General features: G+C 43.6%; 1 protein-coding gene across 4 annotated transcripts in view; it reads right to left on the minus strand.

The window, feature by feature from the left end:
* Nucleotides 1-26,766, minus strand: part of LOC126250572 (E3 ubiquitin-protein ligase Bre1) — a 260,407-nt gene that overhangs the window by 141,059 nt on the left and 92,582 nt on the right. For all 4 annotated transcript variants that reach the window (XM_049951572.1, XM_049951573.1, XM_049951571.1 and 1 more), the window contains exon 8: nt 21,758-21,931. In XM_049951572.1, coding sequence (XP_049807529.1) covers nt 21,758-21,931 — 174 coding nt within the window. The remainder of the gene's footprint in view (nt 1-21,757; nt 21,932-26,766) is intronic.

A 26,766-nucleotide genomic window follows, 5' to 3' on the forward strand; every position in this document is an offset into this window, starting at 1 on the left:
TTCTGCGATTTCTGTGACTCCTGCGATTTCTGCGACGTACCACCATATGAAAAAGTTACATCTGTCCACACAGAAAATTGCATCTCAACAAACCTGTCATTGGTAAGTATGTTTTACGTTTATTCGTCCGTTGGCTTTAATTTTGTATTAAAGTAACAACTGTGAAAATATTAATAGTGTAATTAATATGTAAGTAGCCGCACAGTACCGTAATAGTTCGTGTTTAGAAAATGAATTCTAACATATTGTTATGTTCATAGGTACCTGAACTACATTTCAGTCACTCAGTAAAGTGATAATTCAAAATATCATTGTCAACAGATCTGAAGAAATTGCCAGTCTTTAGACCGTTTTCGTCAGACGAGAGGTTAGTTGCTAAGCGTTTTGATGGACTTAATTACTTCAGTGAGATCGTTCTTGCGAATGTGATATAGCAAATATTAGCAAATGTGATATAGCAAATATTAGCAATCTACTCTGGTAATTATATTGCTAGTAATTAGTGACAGCAAAAATTGTTTAATAATCCTTGTGTTTTTGCAGACGCAGTTCTGACTGATTACTGGTTACTGTACATATCTATCCACATCAACGCTGTTGAGGGAGACTCGTGAAGATTCAAGACAGCTCTTAGAGGATTTGCAGTTTAAAAGTGAAATAATTATGAAATAAGTGTGTGACTGATTAAAGTGTTTTATTGAAGTTGTTGTGCGATTTTAAGGGACTAATAAATGTTAAATACATTGAGTGAATAATAAAAATCTCATTTTCCACATGTTAAGCCGTCCTATACCCATAATTTTCCGCCACTTATTTATTGGTAAACACTTGTTGGATACCGACGTGCCCCCCCCCCCCCCCCCCTTTCTCCACAATCTTGGTGTGACACTGACCTGTAACATATCCCGAAGTCTACAATATTCATTTTGAGGCTGTTGATATGAAAGTGGGAAGTACAGATCTTCCAGTTAAATCAGGAATAGCTTAAGTGCATTACTTGAAAGTGACCCAGGAAAAGCTTACTTATGTAGGTGGTAGTAGTGTCGGCAAAAAGTTCTTGTGTGTGAAGTTGCCATGTAGAGCACCAGGTGTAAAACTTTTCTCCCGAGTCTTGAACTGTGTCTGAACAAAAGTGAGGCATTCATATGACTGTTTTCATTTCTCTACACTTATACAGATGTCTGAGTTCTGCTGTGTTAACATTGCAAAGTCCTGTAGGCATGTGGAGTATTAACCAAAACTGTCATATTGGAAGCAGAATCAAACACATTTGTTACGTTACTTGATATTTTCAGGAGAAAAAGGCAATGTTGCTTCTTATTAATATAATACATTCAGAGTCACAGCAGTATTTGACCAACCATAACTGATGCTGAATGTGCATGTCGTCATATAATATGAAGGGCTTATTTCAATAGTGGTACAAGTCCATTACCTACACTTTTCTGTCTATAATGCTTCTGAAATTAGTGATCCAAACAAACATAAATAAAGTTTCATCTCTAGCAAGAAGCCATATGCTTGAATATTTCTGGTATCTCAACTGCAGATTTTTCAGCGCTCATTTAACTTTACGACTCTGTATCTCAAAATGAACAAAAATGGACTTGTACCACTATTGAAATAAGCCCTTCATATGCACACACAGCACATCAATCTCGTGAGGCACAAGGCTCTCATAACGAAGTACGTACGTCGGTCAACAGATGACACTAGGAAAAGTATGTTAACTGCGCTTTTTAGTTGCTACTTGCGACTCTTAGTTGCGATTTGTCACAGAAATCGCAGTTTGACTCGGTAGCGAATAGCGTAGTATGAACTTTGCTCAACAGATGGGAGTGCTAACTGCGCTTTTTAGTTGCTACTTGCGACTCTTAGTTGCGACTTGTCACGGAAATCGCAGTTAGACTCCATAGCGTACAGCAGAGATGGACGTAGTACGAACTTCGGCCAACAGGAGCCACTGTTAACCGCGCTTTTTAGTTGCTACTTGCGACTCTTAGTTGCGACCTGTCACTGAAATCGCAGAAAGCAGTGCTAAATTCGACCAATAGATGGCTCACGTCTTTGAATGTGAAATACTACTTGCGACTGCTAACTGTGACTGAAATCGCAGTTAGATTCTGTAAAGTTGCTACTGTGATATCTGTGACTTCTCAGTCACTGCGATTTCTAACAGATACGCGATTTCCTGCCCACCACTACTTCCTAAGTCTTGTTTACATTACGTGCAGTATCAGAAATACTTCTACAATTTTTTTTGTTTCCTGCACCAAAATGGTCCTCATCTAACAAATCCTTAATTCTCAATTATTGATAAAATTATTTAATTTGATAGATAAAAAAATCTACTCACCAAGCGGCGGCAGAACACATACATAAAAGACTTTTGTGATTGGCAAGCTTTTGGTGGCAGTGGCTCCTTCATGCTAAAGGGTGAAGGAAAAGGACTGGAGAAGTCTAGGAAAAGGGGTAGATTTTGGGAAAGTCCCAAAAACTGCAGGTCCTTCCTTCTCATCCCATATGGTTAAATCTCCCCTGACTCATAGTTCTGGGTGACTTTCCCAAAATCTATCCCTTTTCCAAGACCTCTCCAGTCTTTGGCCAAAGGGCCAGGTTCTGGCCCATCCGACCAGTTAGCCTGCTAGTTTTCGATAAATAACGCACAACAATATCTCTAATGCTGAGATGACTAGGTATTTATTCGTTCGTTCGGCAATTACTACAGGACGTCTTTTAGACGCAGTGTACGTCAAGGCAAGACTCGCGCGAAAACGAACAAGTGACTTGTTGACTGGTTACTCAAGAACAAAGTATAAAAACAGATACTTAAGAACTAACATGGTGAACACAAGAACAAATAAAAAACCATATACAAAGAATAAACAGCATGAAGTAACAGACACAACACACCGCTTCTGGCAGCCGGCACGGAACTAATTTATCCACGCAAAAATAAAATACTTGCAATATGCGAAACGGGTGGTGCACTTCTGAATCGAACTGCACTGTGCTGCACTGCTAATTGTGGTCCCTACAACAGCCTCCTCAGCGGAAGCGGAGTGCCATCCAGGAAGCGCACCGGGAAATGGACGCGCCGACCAGACCTCGTGGTGTGCTGGTCCCCTGAAGCTGAGGTGCGCTGGTCCCCCGGTGCTGACATCCTGGTCAGCAGTGATGCTGGAGCTGCTGTTGCCAGACCATGTTTTGAGCAAAGTTGTGTTCTCCGTGTCTCAGTGGGAGGGGGGGGGGGGGGGGGGGTAGCTTGTTGAAGATGTAGGCCGGTTTGACACTATCAATTTTAACAGAGGCTCGTTTTCTATTCACAAGAATATCCAGGGTACGACCTCCACTACTGATGATTTGATGTGGCCTAGTGTAAGGTGTCTGCAGGGTCAGTCCGACGCCATCAGTTTGTAACATAATGTGAGTGCATGTCCTGGTATCTTTGTGCCTAGATGGTTGCGGAGGTCAGATTTTCCTGACATGATCATGAAGGTGACTGATGCAGGTAGACAGGTCTATATCAGGCTGTGGTGTCACATTTATAAATTCACCAGGCAGTCGTAATGACTCTCCGTACAATAGTTCTGCAGAGAAACTGTCTAGATCTGGCTTATGTGAGTTTCGTAAGCCAAGCAGGGCCATTGGGAGAGCTTCTGTCCACCTGGCAACGTGGCACATCAGGGCTGCTTTCCAAGTGCAGTGCCAACACTCTTCATGCCACTAATGGCTGGGTGGTTGCTGGTTGTGTTGTGGTGGCTCATCCCACAGAACACTGTTAGCTTTGCGAACAAATCAGATTCAAATTGTTTACCACTATCTGGGTGATGTGCAAAGGAAAGCCAACTCGTGACACCCAGTTTACTATGAAGGTATAAGCCAAGGTTTCTGCCAAGACATTTTCCACTGGGCCCACTTCTGGCCAACACGTGAATCATTCAATCATCGTCAGCAAATATCGACGGCCATTTGAATATGGTAACAGTCTCACGACGTTTATGTGTACATGCGTAAAATGGATGGTGGTTTCAGGAAAGTTTTTGATAGATGCATGCATGTGCTGGCTGGCCTTACTGCACTGACACTGTATACAACATCTGGTCCACTCACAGCAGTCTTTCTTCATGCCTGGCCACACAAAATGAGCTGAGATTAGGCGTCTTGTAGTTCATGCTCCAGGATGGTACAGGTTATGCAAAGATGAAAACACATTTTTCCTGAATCTTGCAGGTAAAAACGGTCGTGATTTGGCTGTGGACACATCACAGTAAAACTTGATGCCTGTACCAGGAATGCTGACTAACTGCAGATCCAATGTAGACTTGTTTTCCTGCAACAGCTCTTGTAGTTCCGGGTCTGTAAATTGTGCTTCTGTGAATTCCGTGTAGTCTATGGTGGAGACACTGCTGACATGGGAAAGACAATCTGCTACTACAGTCTCGATCCCGGATATATGCTGGATGTTCCTGCTGAACTGCGCGATATACAGTAATTGGTTGCGCTGCCTCTGAACAGTTAATATTGTACAGCCAAAAGGCATATGTCAATGGCTTATGATCTGCAAATATGGTGAACTCATGGACCTCGAGCTGAGGATGGAAGTATTTGATTGCCTCGTATATCGCTAAAATTTCTCGATCATAGGCACTCCACTTACATTGAGATGGTGTCATTGTTGTATTGCTGCAACGCTGCACCCACAGCTGTCTGGCTTACATCTACAACCAACGCTAACCGTGCACTTGGCTCAGGACGTGCCAACAATGCAGTGTCTGCTATTGCTTGTTTAGCCCGTTCAAATGCAGCTGTCAGGGGGTCTGTCCACCGTATTGTCACGTTCCCTTTGCATTTTGGTCCTGCCAGCACAGCCATTAATGGTTCCTGAGTATCTGCTGCGTGAGGTAAATGTCTGCAGCAGGAATCCCACATTCCCAAAAATCGTCACAACTCCTTATATGTGGATGGCAGTGATGTCTGTAGGGTGGCTTCCACTTTGTCAAGTAATGGCAGTAAGCTAGACGGAGAGATTCGGTGGCCAAGGAAATTAATTGTGGTTGACCAACAATACATTTTGCTGTGATGAGAATGAAGCCGTATTCATCTAGCCAATTAAAAACTTGTACGAGATGCTGGCAATGTTGTTCTGGCGTGACTGGAAATACCAATGTGTCCTCAAGGTAGGCAAAACAGAATGGCAGACCTTGCAACACTGAGGCAATAAATCTCTGCAGTGTCTGCACAGTGTATTTGAGGCACATAAATTTACTTTCAAACAGGCCAAATGGCAAAATTATGGCTGTCTTTGGGATGTCTTATTCGGCAATGGGTATCTGCATGTACACCTTGGTGCAGTCTAACACGCTATACAGGCGAGCACCACTCAACATGTAGTTGTAATCGCGGAACTGCATAATGACCGGGCACTGTACAGGTGTTAAGTGCTCTATAGTCCCTGCACGGATGCCATGCACCGCAATTCTTACAAGGGAACCTCCCCATCGCATCCCCCTCAGATTTAGTTATACGTTGGCCTTGATAGTGGATAGGCCTTGATAAACTGAACACAGATCAACTGAGAAAACAGGAAGAAGTTGTGTGGAACTATGAAAAAATAAGCAAAATATACAAACTGAGTAGTCCATGGGCCACATATGCAACATCATGGACAATTTCAGTTCAGGAGAGCTGTGGTCCCGTGGTAGCGTGAGCAGCTGTAGAACGAGAGGTCCTTGGTTCAAGTCTTCCCTCGAGTGAAAATTTTACTTTCTTTTTTTTGCATAGTTATTATCTGTCCGTTCGTTCATTGATGTCTCTGTTCACTGTAATAAGTTTAGTGTCTGTGTTTTGCGACCGCATCGCAAAACCGTGCAATTAGTAGACGAAAGGACGTGCCTCTCCAATGGGAACCGAAAACATTTGATCGCAAGGTCATAGGTCAACCGATTCCTCCACAGGAAAACACATCTGATATATTCTATACGACACTGGTGACGGCATGTGCGTCACATGACAGGAATATGTTGTCGACCCACCTAACTTGTGCCGGCCGCGGTGGTCTAGCGGTTCTGGCGCTGCAGTCCGGAACCGCGGGACTGCTACGGTCGCAGGTTCGAATCCTGCCTCGGGCATGGGTGTGTGTGATGTCCTTAGGTTAGTTAGGTTTAAGTAGTTCTAAGTTCTAGGGGACTTATGACCTAAGATGTTGAGTCCCATAGTGCTCAGAGCCATTTGAACCACCTAACTTGTACACTTGGCGAATGGGTAAAAAGATTCTTCTACCTTGCCCGATTTAGGTTTTCTTGTGGATGTGATAATCACTCCCAAAAAGTGATGAAAACATAAGAGTTTGTCACATAAACTGAAAATAAAAAATTAAACTTTTCAATCGATGGAAGATTTGAACCAAGGACCTTTCGTTCCGCAGCTGCTCACGTTACCACGAGACCACGGCGCTCCTGCCTTCCCCATGTCCTTGACGTTACCTATCTTCCCATGAACTACTCAGTTTGTATATTTTGCTTATTTTTTCACAGTTCCACACAACTTCTTCCTGTTTTCTCAATTGATCTGTGTTCAGTTTTTCAAGGCCTATCCACTGTGCCAACTTATAACTAAATCTGAGGGGGGTGTGATGGGGAGGTTCCCTTGTTAGGCACACGTTGTAACAACGATGACTAAGGGCTACTGGATGGTTGCACAATACCTTCTCGAATCATTCTATCAAATATGGCCTTGACAAAAGCTAACTGATCCAGGGCTAACCGTAAAGGTCTACAGGATAATGGCGGTCCCTTGGTGGTCTTTATATAGTGCACTGTGCTATGGTTCACTTCCTTAGGAGTACCTGAAGGTTTTGCCAGTGCCGAAAAATCCCGAAGTAAGGTGGCATACTCGCTGTCTGCTGCTTAAATCAGTTTGGCAGATTGGATGGTTGCGTGGTGCCGGAATCCTGCATCCGTCAGTCCAGTGGTTTGGTCGACCAGGTGTGTGTTGGCGATGTCAGGCAGAAGGTTGTAATGTGCCAGGAAGTCGGCTCCTATTATTGGAAGTCGGCTCCTATTATTGGCTTGGCAATGTCTGAGATCGTGAAATTCCACGTAAACGCTCGACGAAGGCCTAAATCTAGTTCAAAACTATGTGTAGCATGCGTCGCAATAGAATAATTGTTTGCAGCAGATAGACAGAACAATGTACACGGCCTTCTTGCAAAGCTGATACTCTGAGGATAAGTTCTGCCTTCAGCTGGTCACATGTATTACTCTTTGGCAGTGTGGTAATCACATCTTGCACTTCGACCGCATATTGATGATCGAGCTGGCTCATGACCAGTGCAAACTTGGTAGCATCGGCAGTTATTCCAGAGTAAAAGAAGCTAGCTTCAACTTGTGTAAACCATAGTGCTGGATTGTGAGGCCAAAAGAGTGATAGTCTAATGGCGAGTCTGGATACAGCAGGGTTGGTCGCAGTCAGATCTTCCATCATCTTACAGTATCACATTATTTTGTGCGTCAGGCAGGTGATAAATCACATCAGGGTCATCAGTTTGGCCGTAGGGCTAGGTTCTGGCCTGTTCGACTGGTTAGCCTGCTAGTTTGCGATAAATAATGCACAATGATATCTCCAATGCTGAGATTACAAGATCTTTATTTGCTCGTTCGGCAATTAATACAGAACGTCTTTTAGACATAGTGTATGTCAAGGCAAGACTCATGTGGAAATGAATTAGTGACTTGTTGAGTGGTTACTCAGGAACTAAGTATAAAAAAAGAACTAACATGGAGAAAACAAGAACATGTAAAAAACTATATACAACACAGCACTCCTGGCAGCCAACATGGAACTAATTTATCCACACAAAATAAAATATGTGCGATATAATACACAGGTGATGCACTCGTGAACCGAATTGCACTGCACTGCTAACTGTGGTCGCTACAAGTCCTTTTCCTTCACCCTTCTTCCTTGCCCTTCAACCCTTCTGCCTGAAGGAGGAGCCACTGGCTCCGGATGCTTGCACATCACAAACGTCTTATATGTGTGTGTTATGCCACCACTTGGTGATCAGATTTTTTATCTATCCATTTAAATAAATCCTCAATTCTGATACAACAAATTATCCCAACTGGGCTGCACTGCCAGTACAATGTACTAATGGCACATACTAACTTACCTCATGTGTGTGGATGCTGGGAGCAAAAGTTTGCGATCAGCTCGTAGCACATTGGCTGCTGCTGGGACAAACTACCCCCCCCCCCCCCATTTCTGTGGACCGCCACCCACATCCACACTCCCTCTTTCTCCTCCTCCTCCTCACCCCCCCCCCCCCCCCCCACTCTCCCGAGGGCAGCCAGCTTATAGCTTATAAAAGAAATGGACAAGTAATGGGTTGATGCAACATAAAAGATGATGTCAAGCTATTAGAAGGACCAGATACAGCACCTTATTTCATTTTTGTAAATAATATTAATTGTCACTACATACAACACTGCACACAAAATGACACTATCATCACAATTATTATGTATACTTGGAGTGCATTATACTGTATTTAGCTCTGAAAAAGGACAGTGATAGATTAGCAATGTTTTCATCTTGTTTATGTGTCTACACTACATGACTGCTTCCATTACTTACATTCCATCATAGACATTCTATCACCATGTTTATTTATTCAATTTTGGTATTCCATTCTTCTGTATACTATCCTGGTCAGCAAAGTGGATACATGAACTGTCAATCTGATTATAGAATGATTCTTGTATATTTGCCCTCCCTCTCTTTGTGGATGTCGTCGTCGTCGTCGTCATCATCATCGTCTTCTTCTTCAGTCCTGAGACTGGTTTGATGCAGCTCTCCATGCTACTCTATCCTGTGCAAGCTGCTTCATCTCCCAGTACTTACTGCAACCTACATCCTTTTGAATCTGCTTAGTGTATTCATCTCTTGGTCTCCCTCTACGATTTTTACCCTCCACACTGCCCTCCAATGTTAAATTTGTGACCCCTTGATGCCTCAGAACATGTCGTACCAACCGGACCCTTCTTCTTGTCAAGTTGTGCCACAAACTCCTCTTCTCCCCAATTCTATTCAATACCTCCTCATTAGTTATGTGATCTACCCATCTAATCTTCAGCATTCTTCTGTAGCACCACATTTCGAAAGCTTCTATTCTCTTCTTGTCCAAACTATTTATCGGCCATGTTTCCCTTCCATACATGGCTACACTCCATACAAATACTTTCAGAAACGACTTCCTGACACTTAAATCTATACTCTATGTTAACAAATTTCTCTTCTTCAGAAATGCTTTCCTTCCCATTGCCAGTCTACATTTTATATCCTCTCTACTTCGACCATCATCAGTTATTTTGCTCCCCAAATAGCAAAACTCCTTTACTACTTTAAGTGGATGGATGGATATGGTGGTATGGGCGCTCAACAGTGTAGTCTTTAGCACCCGAACGGAAACAACAACGGACGAGTGTCACTAAAATGCAGCAAGTGCAAAAATAGGACTAAAATTAAAGGTGACAGTCTACATAGGCAGTGTGCACATCAACAGTAGCAAAGTGGAAAGCAGCACATAAAGAGGAGAACTGCAAGAGAACGTAGGGGAAGGGGTTAAAATGAAACACATAGCACATGTTTGGAACTGGCCTATTACAAGAATAAAAAGGAGTGGTCAGCCACTCGGCAACACACTAAAAATTCCAACCTAAAATTTTAGGCTGTAGCCCAGAAACATCACAGTACTTTAAAACTTTTTTGACACTCGCCTCGTCATCGGCTAAAATCGAGGGCAGATCCCTACTAATATTAACTTCTGCCCTGACTGAATGATATAAATCACACTCAACTAAAATGTGGCGTACAGTGATTCGTACTCCACAGGCATCACAAAGCGGGGGTTCCTCTCGCCGTAGTAAGAAGGCATGCGTAAGAGGACAGTGCCCTATGCGAAGACGCGTAAGGGTCACTTTGTCACGCTTAGGTGACCAGCAGGAGGAACACCACGGCTGGATGGTGGGTTTCACCAACCACAGCTTATTTTCCCTCACTGCCAGCCATTCCTCCTCCCACAATTGCATATACTTCTGCCGCAGCACAGAAACGACACCTTGCAAAGGAATAGAACATTGTGTCACCTCTGGTAATCTGCAGGTATCCTTGGCAGCTCTATCAGCTTGCTCATTTCCCCGTATGCCCACATGCCCTGGCACCCAGCAAAAGGACACTTGCTTGCCCTGTCGTTGGAGGATGTACAGTTGGTCGTAAATCAGCTGTTCCAACTTCTCCGCTGTGTACAGGTTCTGCAGTGACTGCAATGCGCTCAGTGAGTCAGAGGAAATTAGGAAGCGTTTGCCCTGAGTACACCGTATCTGCTCCAATGCCTTCAGGATCACGTGAAGTTCTGCGGAAAAAACAGTGTATTCCTGGGGAAGGCGAATCCTGATGACACGTTCAGGGAACACTACTGAGCAGCCAAGAAAATCCCCCTGTTGGGATCCATCAGTGTTGACTACTGTAAAATCATGATGCCTATCTAAAACGGTAAAAAACAAAGATTTGAAAGTAAAATCTGATGTACTGTCTTTCTTAAAATTTGCCAAATCTAAAATCAGTCTGGGCCTCTGGAGGAGCCAAGGTGGATATCTGCTCCAACCTCGACGTGAAACATTAAAACCAGCCACACCCATCTCTAAAATGCAATCCTTTGCACGAATCCCATAGGGCCTTGTTGCTCGTTGGCAGTTGCGAAAAAGCCTTTCCAGTGGAGGCCAAGCAACAGTGTGGTATGCAGGTGTGTATGGTGTGGATAATGTTTGATAGGCCTGGCGCACCATTAGTAGACGCCGCCGGAGGTGAAGTGGTGGTTCACCTGCCTCTGCACAGAGGCTCAGTATGGGGCTCGTTCTGAACGCCCCAGTGGCCAACCGAATCCCCTCATGGTGCACCACATCCAACAGCTTCAAATAAGTGGGTCTTGCAGACCCATACACCGTACATCCATAATCAAGCCGGGACCGCACGAAGACTCTGTAAAATCAGAGCAGACAAGTCCTGTCTGCTCCCCAAGTGTGGTGACTAAGACATTTTAAAATAGACAGCACATTAAGAGACCGTTTTTTCAGTTCCTTGATGTGTGGCAGCCACGTAAGCTTAGAATCAAAAGTGAGGTCCAGAAACTTCACCGTGTCTTTAAAATTCAGAACGGTGTCCCTCATCCTCAACTCAGGCAAGTAAAAAATGGAACGAGAACGGTTAAAAAGAACACACACCGACTTATCAGTTGAAAACTTAAAACCATTCTTCTGTGCCCATTCATCCAAACGTCGAAGAGTGAGTTGCAACTGACGAGTCGTCGTTGCAAAGCTTGAAGAAGAGCAAAATACAGAGAAATTGTCCACAAACAAGGAACACTGCACAGGACTTTTCACAACAGACGTAATACTATTAATAGCAATAGCAAAGACTGTCACACTTAAAACACTACCTTGAGGGACACCGTTCTCTTGTTCAAAGCGACTAGACAGTACGTCTCCGACTCGGTACCGAAAATAACGTGGCGACAGGAGGGACCGAATAAAATTGGGAAGACATCCCATTCGTGGAGCTGCCTGATGATAAGATGCCTCCAAGTAGTGTCGTAGGCCTTTTCAATGTCAAAAAATATTCCCCAGAGGTGATGCTGGCGCAGGAAAGCCTGTTGTATAGCCGCCTCCAGGAGGGCCAGGTTATCAAAGGTGGAGCGATACCTCCTGAACCCACACTGAAAGCGACTAAGGAGTTGTCCAGATTCTAACATCCAGACAAGGCAGCGGTTGACCATCTGCTCCCAGGTCTTTCCCACGCAGCTAGTGAGGGTAACACTACGGTAACTACCCGGGCACATGCGGTCTTTCCCAGGTTTTAAAAGAGGAATTAAAATTGCTTCACGCCACGAGTCGGGGAAGTGACCGGACATCCAAACAAGATTAAAAAGTCGGAGGAGGGTTTCTTTATTTCTCCCCGAGAGGTGCCGCAGCATGCTATAGTGGATTCTATCCTGACCAGGGGATGTATCACGAGCCCCACACAATGCAGAATCCAGTTCCCACATGGAAAATGGGCAGTTGTACTCTTCTGTATTGGGTGAACGGAAGTCAAAACTGCTCCTCTCAGCAGCCACTCTGTGGGGCTGGAAAGCTGGACTCCGACTGGCGGTTGCAGTAATAGCTGCAAAATGAGCCGCCATAGACTGGGCAATATCTTTTGGGGTCGTTTGGAGAGTACCATTCCACATTATAGCAGCACCTCCCACCACTCCCAGAAATCCTCCTGATGGTCTCCCATACAATGGAACTTCGTGTAGAACGATTAAAGGTGTTCAGGAACTGCTGCCACGACCTCTTCTCGCTCTCTCGTATAATCCGACGACACTTTGCCCTCGCCACCCGAAAGGCTGCAAGGTTCTCTACAGTTGGCCGGCATTTGAACCTACACAGAGCTGCCCGCCTAGCCCTGATTGCAGAGCGGCATTCGTCGCTCCACCAAGGGACAGGCTGCCACTTCAGTTGTCCCATGGACTGTGGGATGGACACTTCACTGGCGCGGTGGATCACTTCAGTAATATGATCCACCCACTCCTGGACACTGACCCGATGTTCAAACTGGGCCAGTTGACTATACAGTGCCCAGTTGGCTCTATCGAGCACCCATCGAGGCGGTTTCCTTTCCGGTTCCACTGCATGTGGCAGGTGAATCCAGATGGGGAAGTGATAGCTGCCGTGTAAGTCATCAACCACTTCCCATGCAGCAGTGTGGGTGATGGCTGGAGAGCAAAGCGATAGATCAATGGCAGAGAACGACCCACTTGCAATGCAAAAATGCATGCTTTGACCTGTATTTAGCAAATAGGCACTGGAAGACAGAAGAAGCCTCTCGATTGCTCTACCCCTTGGGCAAGTACTCACAGAGCCCCAAAGCATATTGTGTGTATTAAAATCACCACAGAGGATGAAGGGGTGGGGGAGCTGTGTAAGAAGATCAGTGAGAGCCTCTTCGTCGAGCACATCATGTGGGGGCAGGTAAAGGGAACGTACTGTTAGCATATGATGCACATGTACTAATATTGCAACTGCCTGTAAATTCGTCGTGAGGGAGAGAGGCGAGGAGTGGTAGTCGGTGTTGACGAAGATACCTACTCCTCCTTGAGCTCTCTGTCCACTCAGGTCATCCTTTTTGTGGAGGACATAACCACGTAGCTCAGGGGTGTAAGTTTCACTGAAATTTGTCTCTTGCAGATATACACACATAGGTCTATCCTGAATCAATAGACGTAGTTCCTCCACATGTGTCCTGAACCCTTGCAGGTTCCATTGCAATATGGGAGCCATCACGGTGGTTGTATTTTCTGCCTCTCTTTCCGCCGAGGTGGGGAGACTGCAGCGGGGGGAGGCTCAGTCTTGGGGCGAGATGATTGCCCCATATTCTCAGACTATCAGCTCTGGGGAAGAGTCTGATGAAGCGCCTAGTGGGACCACATTTACATGATCCGAGGGTTTACCAGCCGATTTAATCTGTTGGTGCTGCTTGACGTGTGCTTTCCTTTGTTTAGGGGGCTTTGCTAGAACTGGAGCAGGAGTGTTTATGACCAGGCTGGGCTTTGGAACAGCCTCAGCAATCGGAGATGCCTGGGGCTCTTCAATGTCAGCTACTGTACCTTTCTCTGCTGTTCGAGGAGGGGCGACAGGCTCTGATACACTTGCTGCCTTGCAAGTGCACTGACACGTGCAGGTGTTCGTGCCAACACTAACAACCTCTGTCTGTGTAGATGCGTCAACTTTTGGAGGTGGCTTCTGAACAATGGAAGCAAAAGACGTAACGAATGTGGGAGGCTGCATGGCCTTAAAGATCTTTTTGGCTTCACTGTAGGGGATACACTTAGTTGTTTTTATTTCTTGTATTTTGCGTTCCTCTAGGAAGATTCTACAATCCCTACTCCAAACTGGGTGGTTTTCAGAACAGTTTATACATCTGACAGGCGACGAACAGTCAAGTCCGTCATGGGCAGCCTTACTGCAGTTGCCACACATCGCTTCTCCTTTACACCCTAGAGTTGTATGCCCAAAACGCTGGCACTTAAAACAGCGCATTGGGTTTGGGACATACGACCGGACGTTTAGCCAAAGAAATCCTGCCTTGACGTGTTCTGGGAGTTTGGGGGTATTGAAAGTAAGAATGAAGGAGTCAGATTTCACCAGGTTCCCATCCACCCTTTTCATGATGTTCTGAACGTCAACAAATTCCCTCCTGAGCCCACTCACTCTTTAATTCTTCTACAGGAATGTCAACGAGATTCCTACAGGTAACAACACCCTTACTGGAGTTCAGGGTGCTGTGAAGCTCAGTATCGATTGTGTATTCCCCCAAGCTTTTAGCTGTTTGAAGGTTAACTGCTTGCTGAGCAGTTGATGTTTCAACAAGCAGTGTCCCATTTCGTAAACGCTTCACTGATTTTAAAGTTCCAGCTATTCCTTCTAGACCCTTTTGGATATAGAATGGAGAAACCTTTTCAAAGGAACCCTCTTTCCTTTTTATTATTAAAAACACATTCTGGTTGTCAGTATGTGCTCTGTTACTCTGAACTGCTGTACGTTTGCTGACGCCTGAGTCAGGAGGACTGGCTAACCTAGCCCTCTTGTTGGATTGGGTGGTAGTGCCTACCAGCGGTCCACCCATCCCACTGGCCAGCGAAAAATTAGGAGGAGGAAAAGAGGAAGAATTCGTGGTATCCATGGTCGTCCCACGAGCAGCTAGGGAAACTTATGTCCATCCAGACAGCGCCCCGCATGCCTGGATAAGCCTTGTACAACTGAGGTGCGCCGGTTCCCCAGAGGTTGCCCGCTAGCGACTGTTCCACCTCAACAGCCATGCATCTTATCGGTGCACAGCACACCTTAAGATTGAAGGGTTTTTTGTAGAGGTATGTACCGTCCTCGCGATCCAGGCAATCAAGCCAAGATCCCCAGTCCCTACGACACATAACGTTCCACCGTTGCGCCAAACGGTGGTCGCTGAAGCATGCCCAGAGCTCATGGTATCGGCAGACTGACGGCGCACACCAGTCCACAGCTCGGGGACCCCGGGTTCGCCAAGCCTGTACCCAGCAAATGAATGCCGAGTCCCCTGAGGGGTTTACTACTTTGAGTGTCTCATTTCCTAATCTAATTCCTTCAGCATCACCCGACTTACTTCTACTACATTCCATTATCCTCGTTTTGCTTTTGTTGATGTTCATCTTATATCCTCCTTTCAAGACACTGTCCATTCCATTCAACTGCTCTTCCAAGTCCTTTGCTGTCTCTGACAGAATTACAATGTCATCGGCGAACCTCAACGTTTTTATTTCTTCTCCATGGAATTTAATACCTACTCCAAATTTTTCTTTTGTTTCCTTTACTGCTTGCTCAATATACAGATTGAATAACATCGGGGAGAGGCTACAACCCTGTCTCACTCCCTTCCCAACCACTGCTTCCCTTTCATGCCCCTCGACCCTTATAACTGCCATCTGGTTTCTGTACAAATTGTAAATAGCCTTTCGTTCCCTGTATTTTACCCCTGCCACCTTTAGAATTTGAAAGAAGAGTATTCCAGTAAACATTGTTGAAAGCTTTCTCTAAGTCCACAAATGCTAGAAATATAGGTTTGCCTTTCCTTAATCTATTTTGTAAGATAAGTCATAGGGTCAGTATTGCCTCATGTGTTCCAACACTTCTGAGGAATCCAAACTGATCTTCGCCGAGGTCGGCTTCTACCAGTTTTTCCATTCGTCTGTAAAGAATTCGCATAAGTATTTTGCAGCTGTGACTTATTAAACTGATAGTTCGGTAATTTTCACATCTGCCAACACCTGCTTTCTTTGGGATTGGAATTATTATATTCTTCTTGAAGTCTGAGGGTTTTCGCCTGTCTCATACATCTTGCTCACCAGATGGTAGAGTTTTGTCAGGAACTATTGTGGATATTCTTCTGAAAGTCCTGAACAATTATTTGGCTGCTATGAGGAGTGGACGACAAGGAACCCTGTGGGTACAATAGGGGTTGGAGAGTGGTGCCTGAGGCGGCGGTAGGATGTCAGCAAGTTGGTTAACTTATGGAGGTGGTGTCTGGAAGGCTCCTCCAGGTGCTGGAGAGAAAAGGATACAGTTTCAGAGCTAGATTGCAGAGTAGTAGTGTCTTGTGGAGGGAGTAGAGGTGGTTCTGGGATGCCTGTACCATGTAGATGTGTTTCTGATGTACTACGTTTGTGAGGGCCAGGGATTGGCAGAATCTGGAAAAGCATAAGTCATTGTGAAAGGAGAGGTGGGATCCAGAGAAAGGAATCTTTACAGTTAGGCCATTTGGAGTAATTGGGTGGTTTAGGTAGCATTTGAAAAATAGGATGTGGGATTGGGTTTTAGCAACGGGAAAGGGATATTTTTCTGAACCAGCGCAGAAAGCAGGAGCAAAGATCCATTGTGCCATGAGTGATGTAAAGGAAACGGGAACAACACAGAAATGGGCAAAATAGGTGTTGATGGTTAGCGGGAATGACACAGAAAAGGGCAAAATAGGTGTTGATGGTTGTGAGAGGAGTTAAATAAGCGAAAAGATACATAAACATACATAAAAAATACATAAAGACAAGCAAAAAGATGAACAGATATGTAAAAATATGCACAAATACATAAAAATATAAGCATATATCTAAAAACAAAGATGATGTGACTTACCGAACAAAAGTGCTGGCATGTCGATAGAAACACAAACAAACACAAACATACACACGAAATTCTAGCTTTCGCAACCAACGGTTGCTTCGTCAGGAAAGAGGGAAGGAGAGGGAAAGACGAAAGGATGTGGGTTTTAAGGGAGAGGGTAAGGAGTCATTCCAATCCCGGGAGCAGAAAGACTTACCTTAGGGGGAAAAAAGGACGGGTATACACTCGCACACACACACCAGCCACGTACGAGTGTATACCCGTGCGAGTGTATACCCGTCCTTTTTTCCCCCCTAAGGTAAGTCTTTCCGCTCCCGGGATTGGAATGACTCCATACCCTCTCCCTTAAAACCCACATCCTTTCGTCTTTCCCTCTCCTTCCCTCTTTCCTGACGAAGCAACCGTTGGTTGCGAAAGATAGAATTTCGTGTGTATGTTTGTGTTTCTATCGACCTGCCAGCACTTTCGTTCAGTAAGTCACAACATCTTTGTTTTTAGATATATTTTTCCCACGTGGAATGTTTCCCTCTATTATATTCATATTAAAAATATAAGCAAATACATAAAAATATGCTCAAACACACAAAAGACCGAAAAACCACATAAAAATGTAGACAAATACATAAGAAACAGAAATGTGGGGTGAAAAGGAACAATGAGGTACGTGTGTGTGTGCGTGTGTGTGTGTGTGTGTGTGTTGCCGTAAGTGAAGGGAGTGGGAGGGGGGATAGGTTAGGTCAAGGATGCAAAGTTCATGTGCCATGGGCAGGCATGGAAAACAAAATGCTAAAGTACATCAGGATGAGAGATGAAGTGGGATCAATGGAATAAATATAACTATCGATGAAAGTATCTGTGGCATTAGATGCAGCATCAACAATCTGCACAGACGACCATTGATACACTGTGGGTCGCAAGTAGATGCAGTTTGGAATTTGGAGAATAATCACAGGAACGAAGAGAGAGAATGGACACTGAAAAGAGTAATGATATAGAAAAGAGTAACAAAGCAATACATCATAGGGTTATATGATTAAGAAAGCTGTTCCGCAAAAATCAAATAATAAAAACTATTTCGCCCATTTCTGCATCGTTCCCATTTCCTTTACACCATTCCTGCCATCATGGACCATTGATGTATCTTTCTGTACCAGCTCAGAAAAGAATCCTGAATAGAGTCCCACATCCTGCTTCTCAAATGCTGCGTAAACCATGGAATTCCTCAAACAGCTTAACCATTAACATTCCTTTTTCTGACTCCCACCCCTCCTTTCACAATGGCCTATGCCTTTCCAGATTCTGCCATTCGCTGGCCCCCACAAACTTGGTCCTGCAAAAACACATCTCCATGGCGCAGGCATTCCAGAATCACCTCTCCACAAGATACTACTACTCTGCAATCCCTACTACATATATCACATCTCTGAAATTGAATCCCTCACTCTCCAGCTCCTGAAGGAGCAATACAGACACCACCTCCGTAAGTTATCCAACATCCTGACCTACTGCCACTGTAGGGAACAACTATCCAAAACCCCTATCACAACCACAGTGTTCCTCCTCGTCCGCCCCTCATAGCAGCTAAACCCCGCCTAGCTGACCTTTTCAACTTGCCAAATCCCCAAAACTCACTACCAACTCTCCACCAGATCCAGAGCCAAAATATTCCATAACACAGTTGTTAACCTTTCCACCAAAACCCTCAGCTCCACCAAAATTTCAGTCCTATCCAAATGCATCCCCTTTAGCCCTAAACCCAAATTTAACAATGCTGGACTTGTCAAGGACCTGCTCTCCTTCTTCCAATCCCTGCAATGGAAGCACTTCTTTGCCACAAATCCCTCTCACCAAAACCACCATAATATCAACACTATCATATTCATATCACTATCCAACTGTGATTCTCCACACCCTCTCACCTAACCACCTGCTGGTCACCTTCCACGAATTTCTTGCGTCAAACTTAGCCTCACCATCCTTTTCCAATTCCCTTGCTCAGAACACCAACCTTCAGTAGTAGAAAGAACTGCCATACACAACCTCAAAACAAATCCTGACCTAATCATCCAACCTGCAGACAAAGGTTCCACCACTGTTGCTATGAACTGCAGTGACTACTATGCGGTAGGCGTTCGAAAATTATCTGACTCCTCCACCTGTAAACTCTGCTGGAATGACCCCATCCCAGAAGTCCAACACGAACACCAATCCCTGTTTAAAGCCCTGGGTACTTCGCAGCCTTAGGTCCTTCACAGAACATCTCCCCTGAATCCATTTACCTCCTCACCCCTATGACACCCTGCACACCCTCCTTTTGCATAACCCCCACAATCCATTGTGGCTGGTTATTGTGTCCCCACTGAAAGAATTTCGGCCCTCATTGACCAACACCTCTATCCAATTGCTCTTAATTTAGCATCCCATGTCAAAGCCACCAACCATTTCCTTCACTTACTCTCCACCATTCCCACACTTTTACCTGCTGGTTCCCTACCTGTCACGGTTCATGCCACATCGCTACACACCAACAGCCTTCATGCCCATGGTCTTACCAGTACTGAATACTACCTTCCCCAGTTTCCATCAGACTCTAAGCCTACTACCTCGTTCCTCAAACACCTTGCTAACTTTATCCTAACCCAAACTACCACTCATTTGAAGGGAAGGTATACAAACAAGTCCGCACCACAGCCATGGGCACCTGCGTGCCACTCTCCTGTACCTACCTGTTTATGGGCCATCTAGAGAAGACCTTCCTACCCTCCCAAAATGCCAAACCCATGGTCTGGCTCAGGTTCACCAATGATATCATCATGATCTGGACTCAGGGCCAATACATCTTATCTTCATTCCTTCACAATCTTAACACCTTCTCTCCCATGTATTTCACGTGGTCCTCCTCAACCCAGCATGCCACCTTCCCACATGTTGACCACCTCCTCTCTGATGGTTCCACCCGCATCTTTATCCACATCAAACCCACCAACCACCAAAAGTATGAGCATTTTGACAGCTGTTGTCCCTTTCACACCAAAAAATCCCTCCCATAGAGCCTGGTCACAGGGGTGGTATATTCGCAGTGACAAAAACTCCATTGCTCAGTGTGCTGAGCATCTCACCACGCTGTTCATAGATAGGCACTATCCCCCACACCTAGTCCGCAAACAGATCTCCCGTACCATTTCCCCCTCACGCCCCCAATCCTCCAACCACCCCCAAGAACCAGCCAAAAAGGAGTGTCCCCTTCAGCACCCAATACCAACCTGAACTAGAACAACTGAACCACATCCTTCTCCAAGGCTTTGAATGCCTATCTTCATGCCAGAAGGGCATCATATCCGAGATACTTCCCACCCCTCCTTAAGTGGTGTTCCATTGCCCATTCAACCTCCGCACCATCCTGTCCATCCATATACCACTCCCAATCCAAACCCATTGGCACAAGGATCATACCTTTGTGGAACACCCAGGTGCGAAACCTGCCCAGTTCACCCACCCGGCACTTCCTGTTCCCGTCCTCTCACAAGTTCATTCTACCCCATCAGGGGCCACACCACCTGTGAAAGCAGCCATGTTATTTACCAGCTCTGCTGCAATCATTGCACAGCTTTTTATATTGAAATGACTACCAACAAGCTGTCCAGCAGAATGAATGGCCACCGCCAAAACAGTGACCAAGAGCAAACCATGCCACCCTGTGGCACAACATGCAGCAGCACATAACACACTTTATTTCAGTGGCTGCTTCACTACCTGAGCCATCTGGATCCTTCCTTCCAGCACCAGCTTTTCTGAACTGCACAGATGGGAGTTACTCTTACAACACATTCTCTGCTCGCGTAATTATCCTGGTCTCAACTAATGATAACATACTACCTCCTGATGCTGCACCTGTTGGCAGTCTATTTTGTGCACGCTCCACCAGAAAATGTTTGTCTCTCTCCCACTTGTACATTACTACTCCTTCCCCTTCCCTGCCCCCTCCAGATTGCTGCTTGCATCCCAGGTTATAGTTGCAGTTCGGCCCGTGATGCTGGAGTTGGCAGTTATTTGTGAGTGAGGTATCCATGCTTGTGTGTGCGAATCTTATGTGTCTCTCTCTTACTAATGGAGGCTGTCGCTGAAAGCTTTATGTAAGTATCTTAATTGTGCCTGTCTGCAACTTGAGGTGTCTTCTTTACAGTAAGTAACAATCAGTCTTTCTCTATATTGTTGTAATTTAAGATAAATATGTCGTAGCTCTCAGCTCAATTGATATGGCCATACATCATCATCACTATATACACAGAAGAATTTTTGAATGCTGCAGTAGCAGCAGTAGCAATAATACGTGTTTTCGCATGCATGTGTGCGTGTAAGGGGGGGAGGGAAGTGTGTTGACGCTGAACACAGTTAAATATAAATTTCTGTAAGGTGCCATACTTTCCATTCAGGGCGTGTACTAACATTGTAAAATAAACTTGTTCCACATCATAGCAAAAGATCAAGCGAGGTGGCACAGTGGTTAGCACAGTGGACTCAGATTCTGGAGGACGACAGTTCAAACCTGCGTCTGGCCATGCACAGCTTGGTTTTGCATGATTTCCCTTTACCCTTCAGGCAAATGCCGCGATGGTTCCTTTGAAAGTGCAGGGCTGATTTCTTTTCCTAATGTTGACACATTCTGAGCTTGTGCTCCATCTCTAATGACCTCAAAGTCGACAGGATGTTAACCCAACCTTCCTTCCTTCTTCATAGTGAAAGATCATAATTGTGATCCACAGGAAATGCAGACAACTAACCCACCAACTCATTATTTTTTTCCAAAAAGTTGATGGGTATCACCAATACAGTAGTATCAGACTTCTAGTAATGTCAAATAATTCAAACATTAGTGATACATGAGAAAAACTTAAGCCAATAACTGTCATCTTAATTCAAACATGGTAAAGATTTCTTAAGGGGGGCATAAAATTTTCCATCTGAATAGAAACTGGAGAAACTAATACAGATTAACATGTGTAACTTACTTCCATCATTTCTATGTGTCTCAGGTGTGCATTCTTGCTGGTCTGTAACTGTGTCCTAGCTTCATCCAACTGAGTCTTCAGCTGCATGGACTCGTTGTACAAGACAGAGAACTGTGACTGCAGGCATTTGTATTCTGTTGTTTCAACTATTACAGACTCTGGAAGTTGTCGGATCTGTAAAATCAATCATCATAGTCAATCAACAAAAACATTTTGTTTCTTTTTTTTATTTTTGATTCCAAACATTAGAAAAGTGACGCCTGTTCAAAGTGTGCATAATATTTAAGAAGTGTTGTACTAAATGCATGAGGTATGTGAATGAGAATAGCGAAAGAAACAATGTTCTGTAAGGAATTTAAACTACTCCTCATGATGATTAATGCAATTTTTTAACACAGCATTACAAGTGAAATGTTGCTTTTTGAATAATTAATAAAATAGCCACAAATGTTTAATTAATGCTAAAAGATATTATGAATATATTTTCTCGGTGTAAATAGATCTGTAAATTAAGGAGAAAAGATTATAATTTAATATAAAAAGATATTCTTACTGTTCATATAAAGATTGTCCAAAAGAAATGTTTCTATACCTACTTCATAAAATAAAATAACAACAAAAACAATCAATTTTTGATAAAATAATTTCATTGTATAGATAATAAAATCTACTCATCAAGCGGTGGCAGAACACACACATCAAAGAAAGTTATAATTAGGAAAGCTTTCAGAGCCAGTGGCTCCTCCTTCACGCAGAAGGGTTGAAGGGGAAGGATGAGGCGTGAAGAAAAAGGACTGGAGAAGTCTAGGAAAAGGGGTAGATTTCAGGAAAGTCACCAAGAACTGTGGGAATTACCGCATGGGATGAGAAGTAAAGACTGATTGTTGGGGACTGCATCAGACGAGATTTGAAAATCTGAAAACTTAAATGTGGAAGACAGGGTAATATACAAGACAGAGATTACTGCTTAAACATCATACATCAGTTGATAAGAGTGAAACGCTAAGTGCATTGTACATAACAGAGGTGGGAGGGGGCAATGAAAAACAGACGGGTAAGACAATGAAAGATGTAGAAAACTAAAACGAAGTTAAGAAAAGAGTAGTTACTGTGAATAAATACTGAGACCAATGAAATTAATATCAATTAAGGCCAGGTGGATGGCGAGAACCAAGGACATGTTGTAGCACTAGAAGACCTGCGGAGTTCAGAAACTCGCATCTGGGGGAAGAACCCAGATGGCGAGTGTGGTGAAACAGGCACGATTGTCATGTTGTAGAGCAAGCTCTGCAACATAATATTGTGTGTTGCCAGTATACACCCTCTGCCTATGCCCACTTATCCTAATTGATAATTTGTTGGTAGTCATGCTGATGTAAGAGGTTGAACAGTGCTTACTTAACAGCTGGTATACAACATGTATCGTGTCACAGGTGGCTGTCCCTTTGATAGTATATGTTTTGCCAATTACAGAGCTGCCATAGGTCGTGGTAGGAGGGTGCATAGGGCAAGTCTTGTAGTGGGGATGGTCACAGGGATAGAAGCCATAGGCTAGAACGATGGGTGCAGAAAGAGCGTAGGGTCTGACAAGAATATTGCGGAGGTTGGGAGGGCAACGAAAACCTATTCTAGGTGTGGTGGGAAACGTTTCAGGTAGAAAAGATCTCATTTCAGGGCACAATTTTAGGATGTCATGGCCCTGTCGAAATAGCTGATTAATACATTCCAGGTCAGGATAATGCTGAGTCACCAGTGGTGTGTTCCGAAGTTGTGTTTTTTGGAGCGATCAGCAGTACCAGGACTGGATGTGATGGCCCGGGAAATCTGCTTTTGAATTAGGCTGGTGGGGTAATTACATGCAGACACTCTGTAAAGCAAGTTGAAGGCAGTTGCTGTAATTTGTTTTGACTGTACAAATGCAGGAGCTGCACTCGTCTTCTCTCTCTCTCTCTCTCTCTCTCTCTCTCTCTCTCTCTCTCTCCTCCCCCCCCCCCCCCCCCCTGGTTATTGAATGCTGTCTCACAAAATGTAAGTGTCATTATCGATTAAATAATTACGTTAATTTAATGGTAACAGCTATGTTTGAATCAAGAAACCTACTTTCCTCTTCCATTAATGTGACATCTCCATTTATTATGTTGCATTTTAGAACTTTTTCAGGCTGCTTGTTTGCTGGCAGTACCAGAATGCTACTAGTGTTCAATCAGCCTTTACTTTATCAAACTTTTATTTCAGTATTCTTGAGATTTCTTTTACCAATCATTCTTATCAGTAATGAAAATATGCAAACTGCATAATTTTAAGATCAGTCACTGACCTCCGAACAATGTCGTCGGTTAACATTCTTGTCAATCTATGCACAGTTTCACCATTTCAGAAGCTTTGTCACCAGCAGACGACATTAAAAGTTTTCTAATACTACTAACTGTTTAACAATCAGTAAATGTCTTTTGGGGAGTTAATTTCAACCAGGAATATTTAAAGAAGATATCAGAAATTAACTTCTACAGCTAATATTAAACTCAATATTTCAAATTAACTTCCTCACTTCCAAAAAAATCGTAAGATAATATTTCAATATTAGCAATTTTATATAAGTTATACTATTCCTACAAGTTCTATCTGTCATTCTGCTGAAATACAATCAACAGAAGCAGGTTATTATTTTTCTTCAGTTCTCTTTTTTATAAAATCTCAGTCACATGTATCAATATAAAAATTTAATTCAACTGGCAGAAGCTGAGACGACATGACATTCCATTTAAAACACAACTAACATTCTCTTCAGATTTTTTACTTTTGATATGTTTATGCTGCCAACTCACTGCTCACCAGTGTGACCTGCTCCTGATGAAACGAGTCCAAGAATCTTACCAGCACATCTAACATCCACCATAGCTGGTTGCCCTACAGCTTACTACAATCCTCAGCAAGGAGATGATATTGAGCTAGTTTGTTTTTTGGATCAAGACCACCACCACCACCACCACCACCACCACCACCACCACCACTTAACTTGGAAATTGAGCTTCAAAGTCACTCTAGCAGTGCTGTGTTCGACTGTTCCTTGGTGCTTGGTTTTTCATACAGCATACATCTACTTCTACATCTTCATCTACATCCATATTCTGCAAACTACTGCAAAGTGTAAGGCAAGGGTACTTCCCTTTATACAATATATTAAGTTATGGAGTGCAGTAAAAATGACTCCTTAATGACCACTGTGCAAGCTGTAATCACATTAATCTTATCTTTGCAGTCACTGCAACGTCAACATGTAAGGAGCTAGAGTATATTCCTAGATTCCTCAACCTAATACTGGTACATGAAAAACATTGTAAGTACCCTTTCCAGAGATAGCTTGCATCTAGCTTCAAGCATCTTCCAGCTCAGGTTTTCCTTAATTTCTGTGACACTCTCTCACGATCAAACAAACCTGGGGCAACTTGTGCTTTCAGTGTCTGCTCATATCTTATTTGATATAGGATCCAAGACACATGAGTTATTCTAAGTTGGACCATGTGTTTTGTAAGCAATACCTTTGTAGACCTACAGAATTTTCCCACAATTCTACTAATTAAACTACCACACTCAGATAGCGACACTGTGATGATGACAAGTGGTTATTTTAAACAGGCGCTCCTATCAGCCATTTTTGGATGCAAAGCTACCTGCGATCAGAGGCATACAGATCATAATAACTGTTTCATGATGGATAACATTAGGCGAAATAATTTTTAGCAATTAATTCCCCCTTTTCACCCAAATTGATCAGAATGGAAGAAGATAAGAATGAAAAATCTACAACATATAGATTAGTATATGATACAGATGTGGGTAAAAACTGATGAAATATTGTCTCATAGTGAGTAGTCCTACGATCTGCTCTTCAATGGAAATATATTAATAATTTTGCACTTAGTCTTCATATCTTAAACTATTTGAGATAAATAATATTTAAAATAATCTAGAAAAAATTTTACAGCATTTATAAATGTCTGAGAAAGTGCTCTGAATAATTTTTGAGCTGTCTTTATAATTGTGAATTTACCTGCAGTTTGGGCAGCCTAATTCAAAGGGAGTACCCATACTACTACTTGTTTCTTACTGTCAATAACCACATTTTTTGGAGCGAATGAACCACTATTATTGTCATCATATGATGCATAGAACATAGTTTTTGCTTCGGACACTGCAAGTAATGCACCCAACTAGTGATGTGAACAGTTGCAGGGTAAATGTTCCAGGTGAGAAGTGAGATGCCTGCACAATCTGTGAGCACTGCTGTGCCAGCATAGAGACTGGAGTGTAAATGCAAGAACGCTCCCAGCGAGCAGCGAGACGAGATGTGCCAGCAGCGGGGCTGCAGCATAAACATACCCTAGTGAGCAGCATTAAGTGAATGAAAATCTCTACATATAAAAGGCAATGGCCTGACCAAATGTCTGACTCATCGTTGCCGAGCCCAAAACTCTAAGAACAGGATCTTGAAATTTGGAGAAGGTGTTGATCCTATAATGTACGCATTGTTCATGAAGGGATTTTTCGAAATCTCAACTGTATAGGGTTGAAATAAGGCGTGAAGGGTCTTTTTTTATAAATGTTGCTATTAAGGAAATTTTGAAGCTACGCCTACAAAAATTGGCATTTGGTTTCTCTGTCAGAAATAAGTTTCAGTGTTTATGAAAATTTAACCCGATGGGGGTGAAATAGTGGGTGAATGCTTTTTTTTGAAAATGTATCATTATTAAAGAACTAATAAAGTATTTTTAAAGCTACATGTAAGAGCACTGTCAATTGACTTCTTGGTTACAATTAAAAAATATGTATTTCATTATTTTTGGAAACTGAACACCTAACACGCTAAAATCAGGGATACGATTTCACAGAATCATAGTTTTCGGCCATTAAGGCCTTTGTCAGCAGTACACACACACACACACACACACACACACAAAGTGCAACTTGCACACACGTCTGCAGTCTCAGAGAGCTGAAACTACAACGCG

The sequence above is a fragment of the Schistocerca nitens genome, chromosome 1 (genome assembly GCF_023898315.1).
Source record: "Schistocerca nitens isolate TAMUIC-IGC-003100 chromosome 1, iqSchNite1.1, whole genome shotgun sequence".
In the NCBI taxonomy this organism is placed as follows: Eukaryota; Metazoa; Arthropoda; class Insecta; order Orthoptera; family Acrididae; genus Schistocerca; species Schistocerca nitens.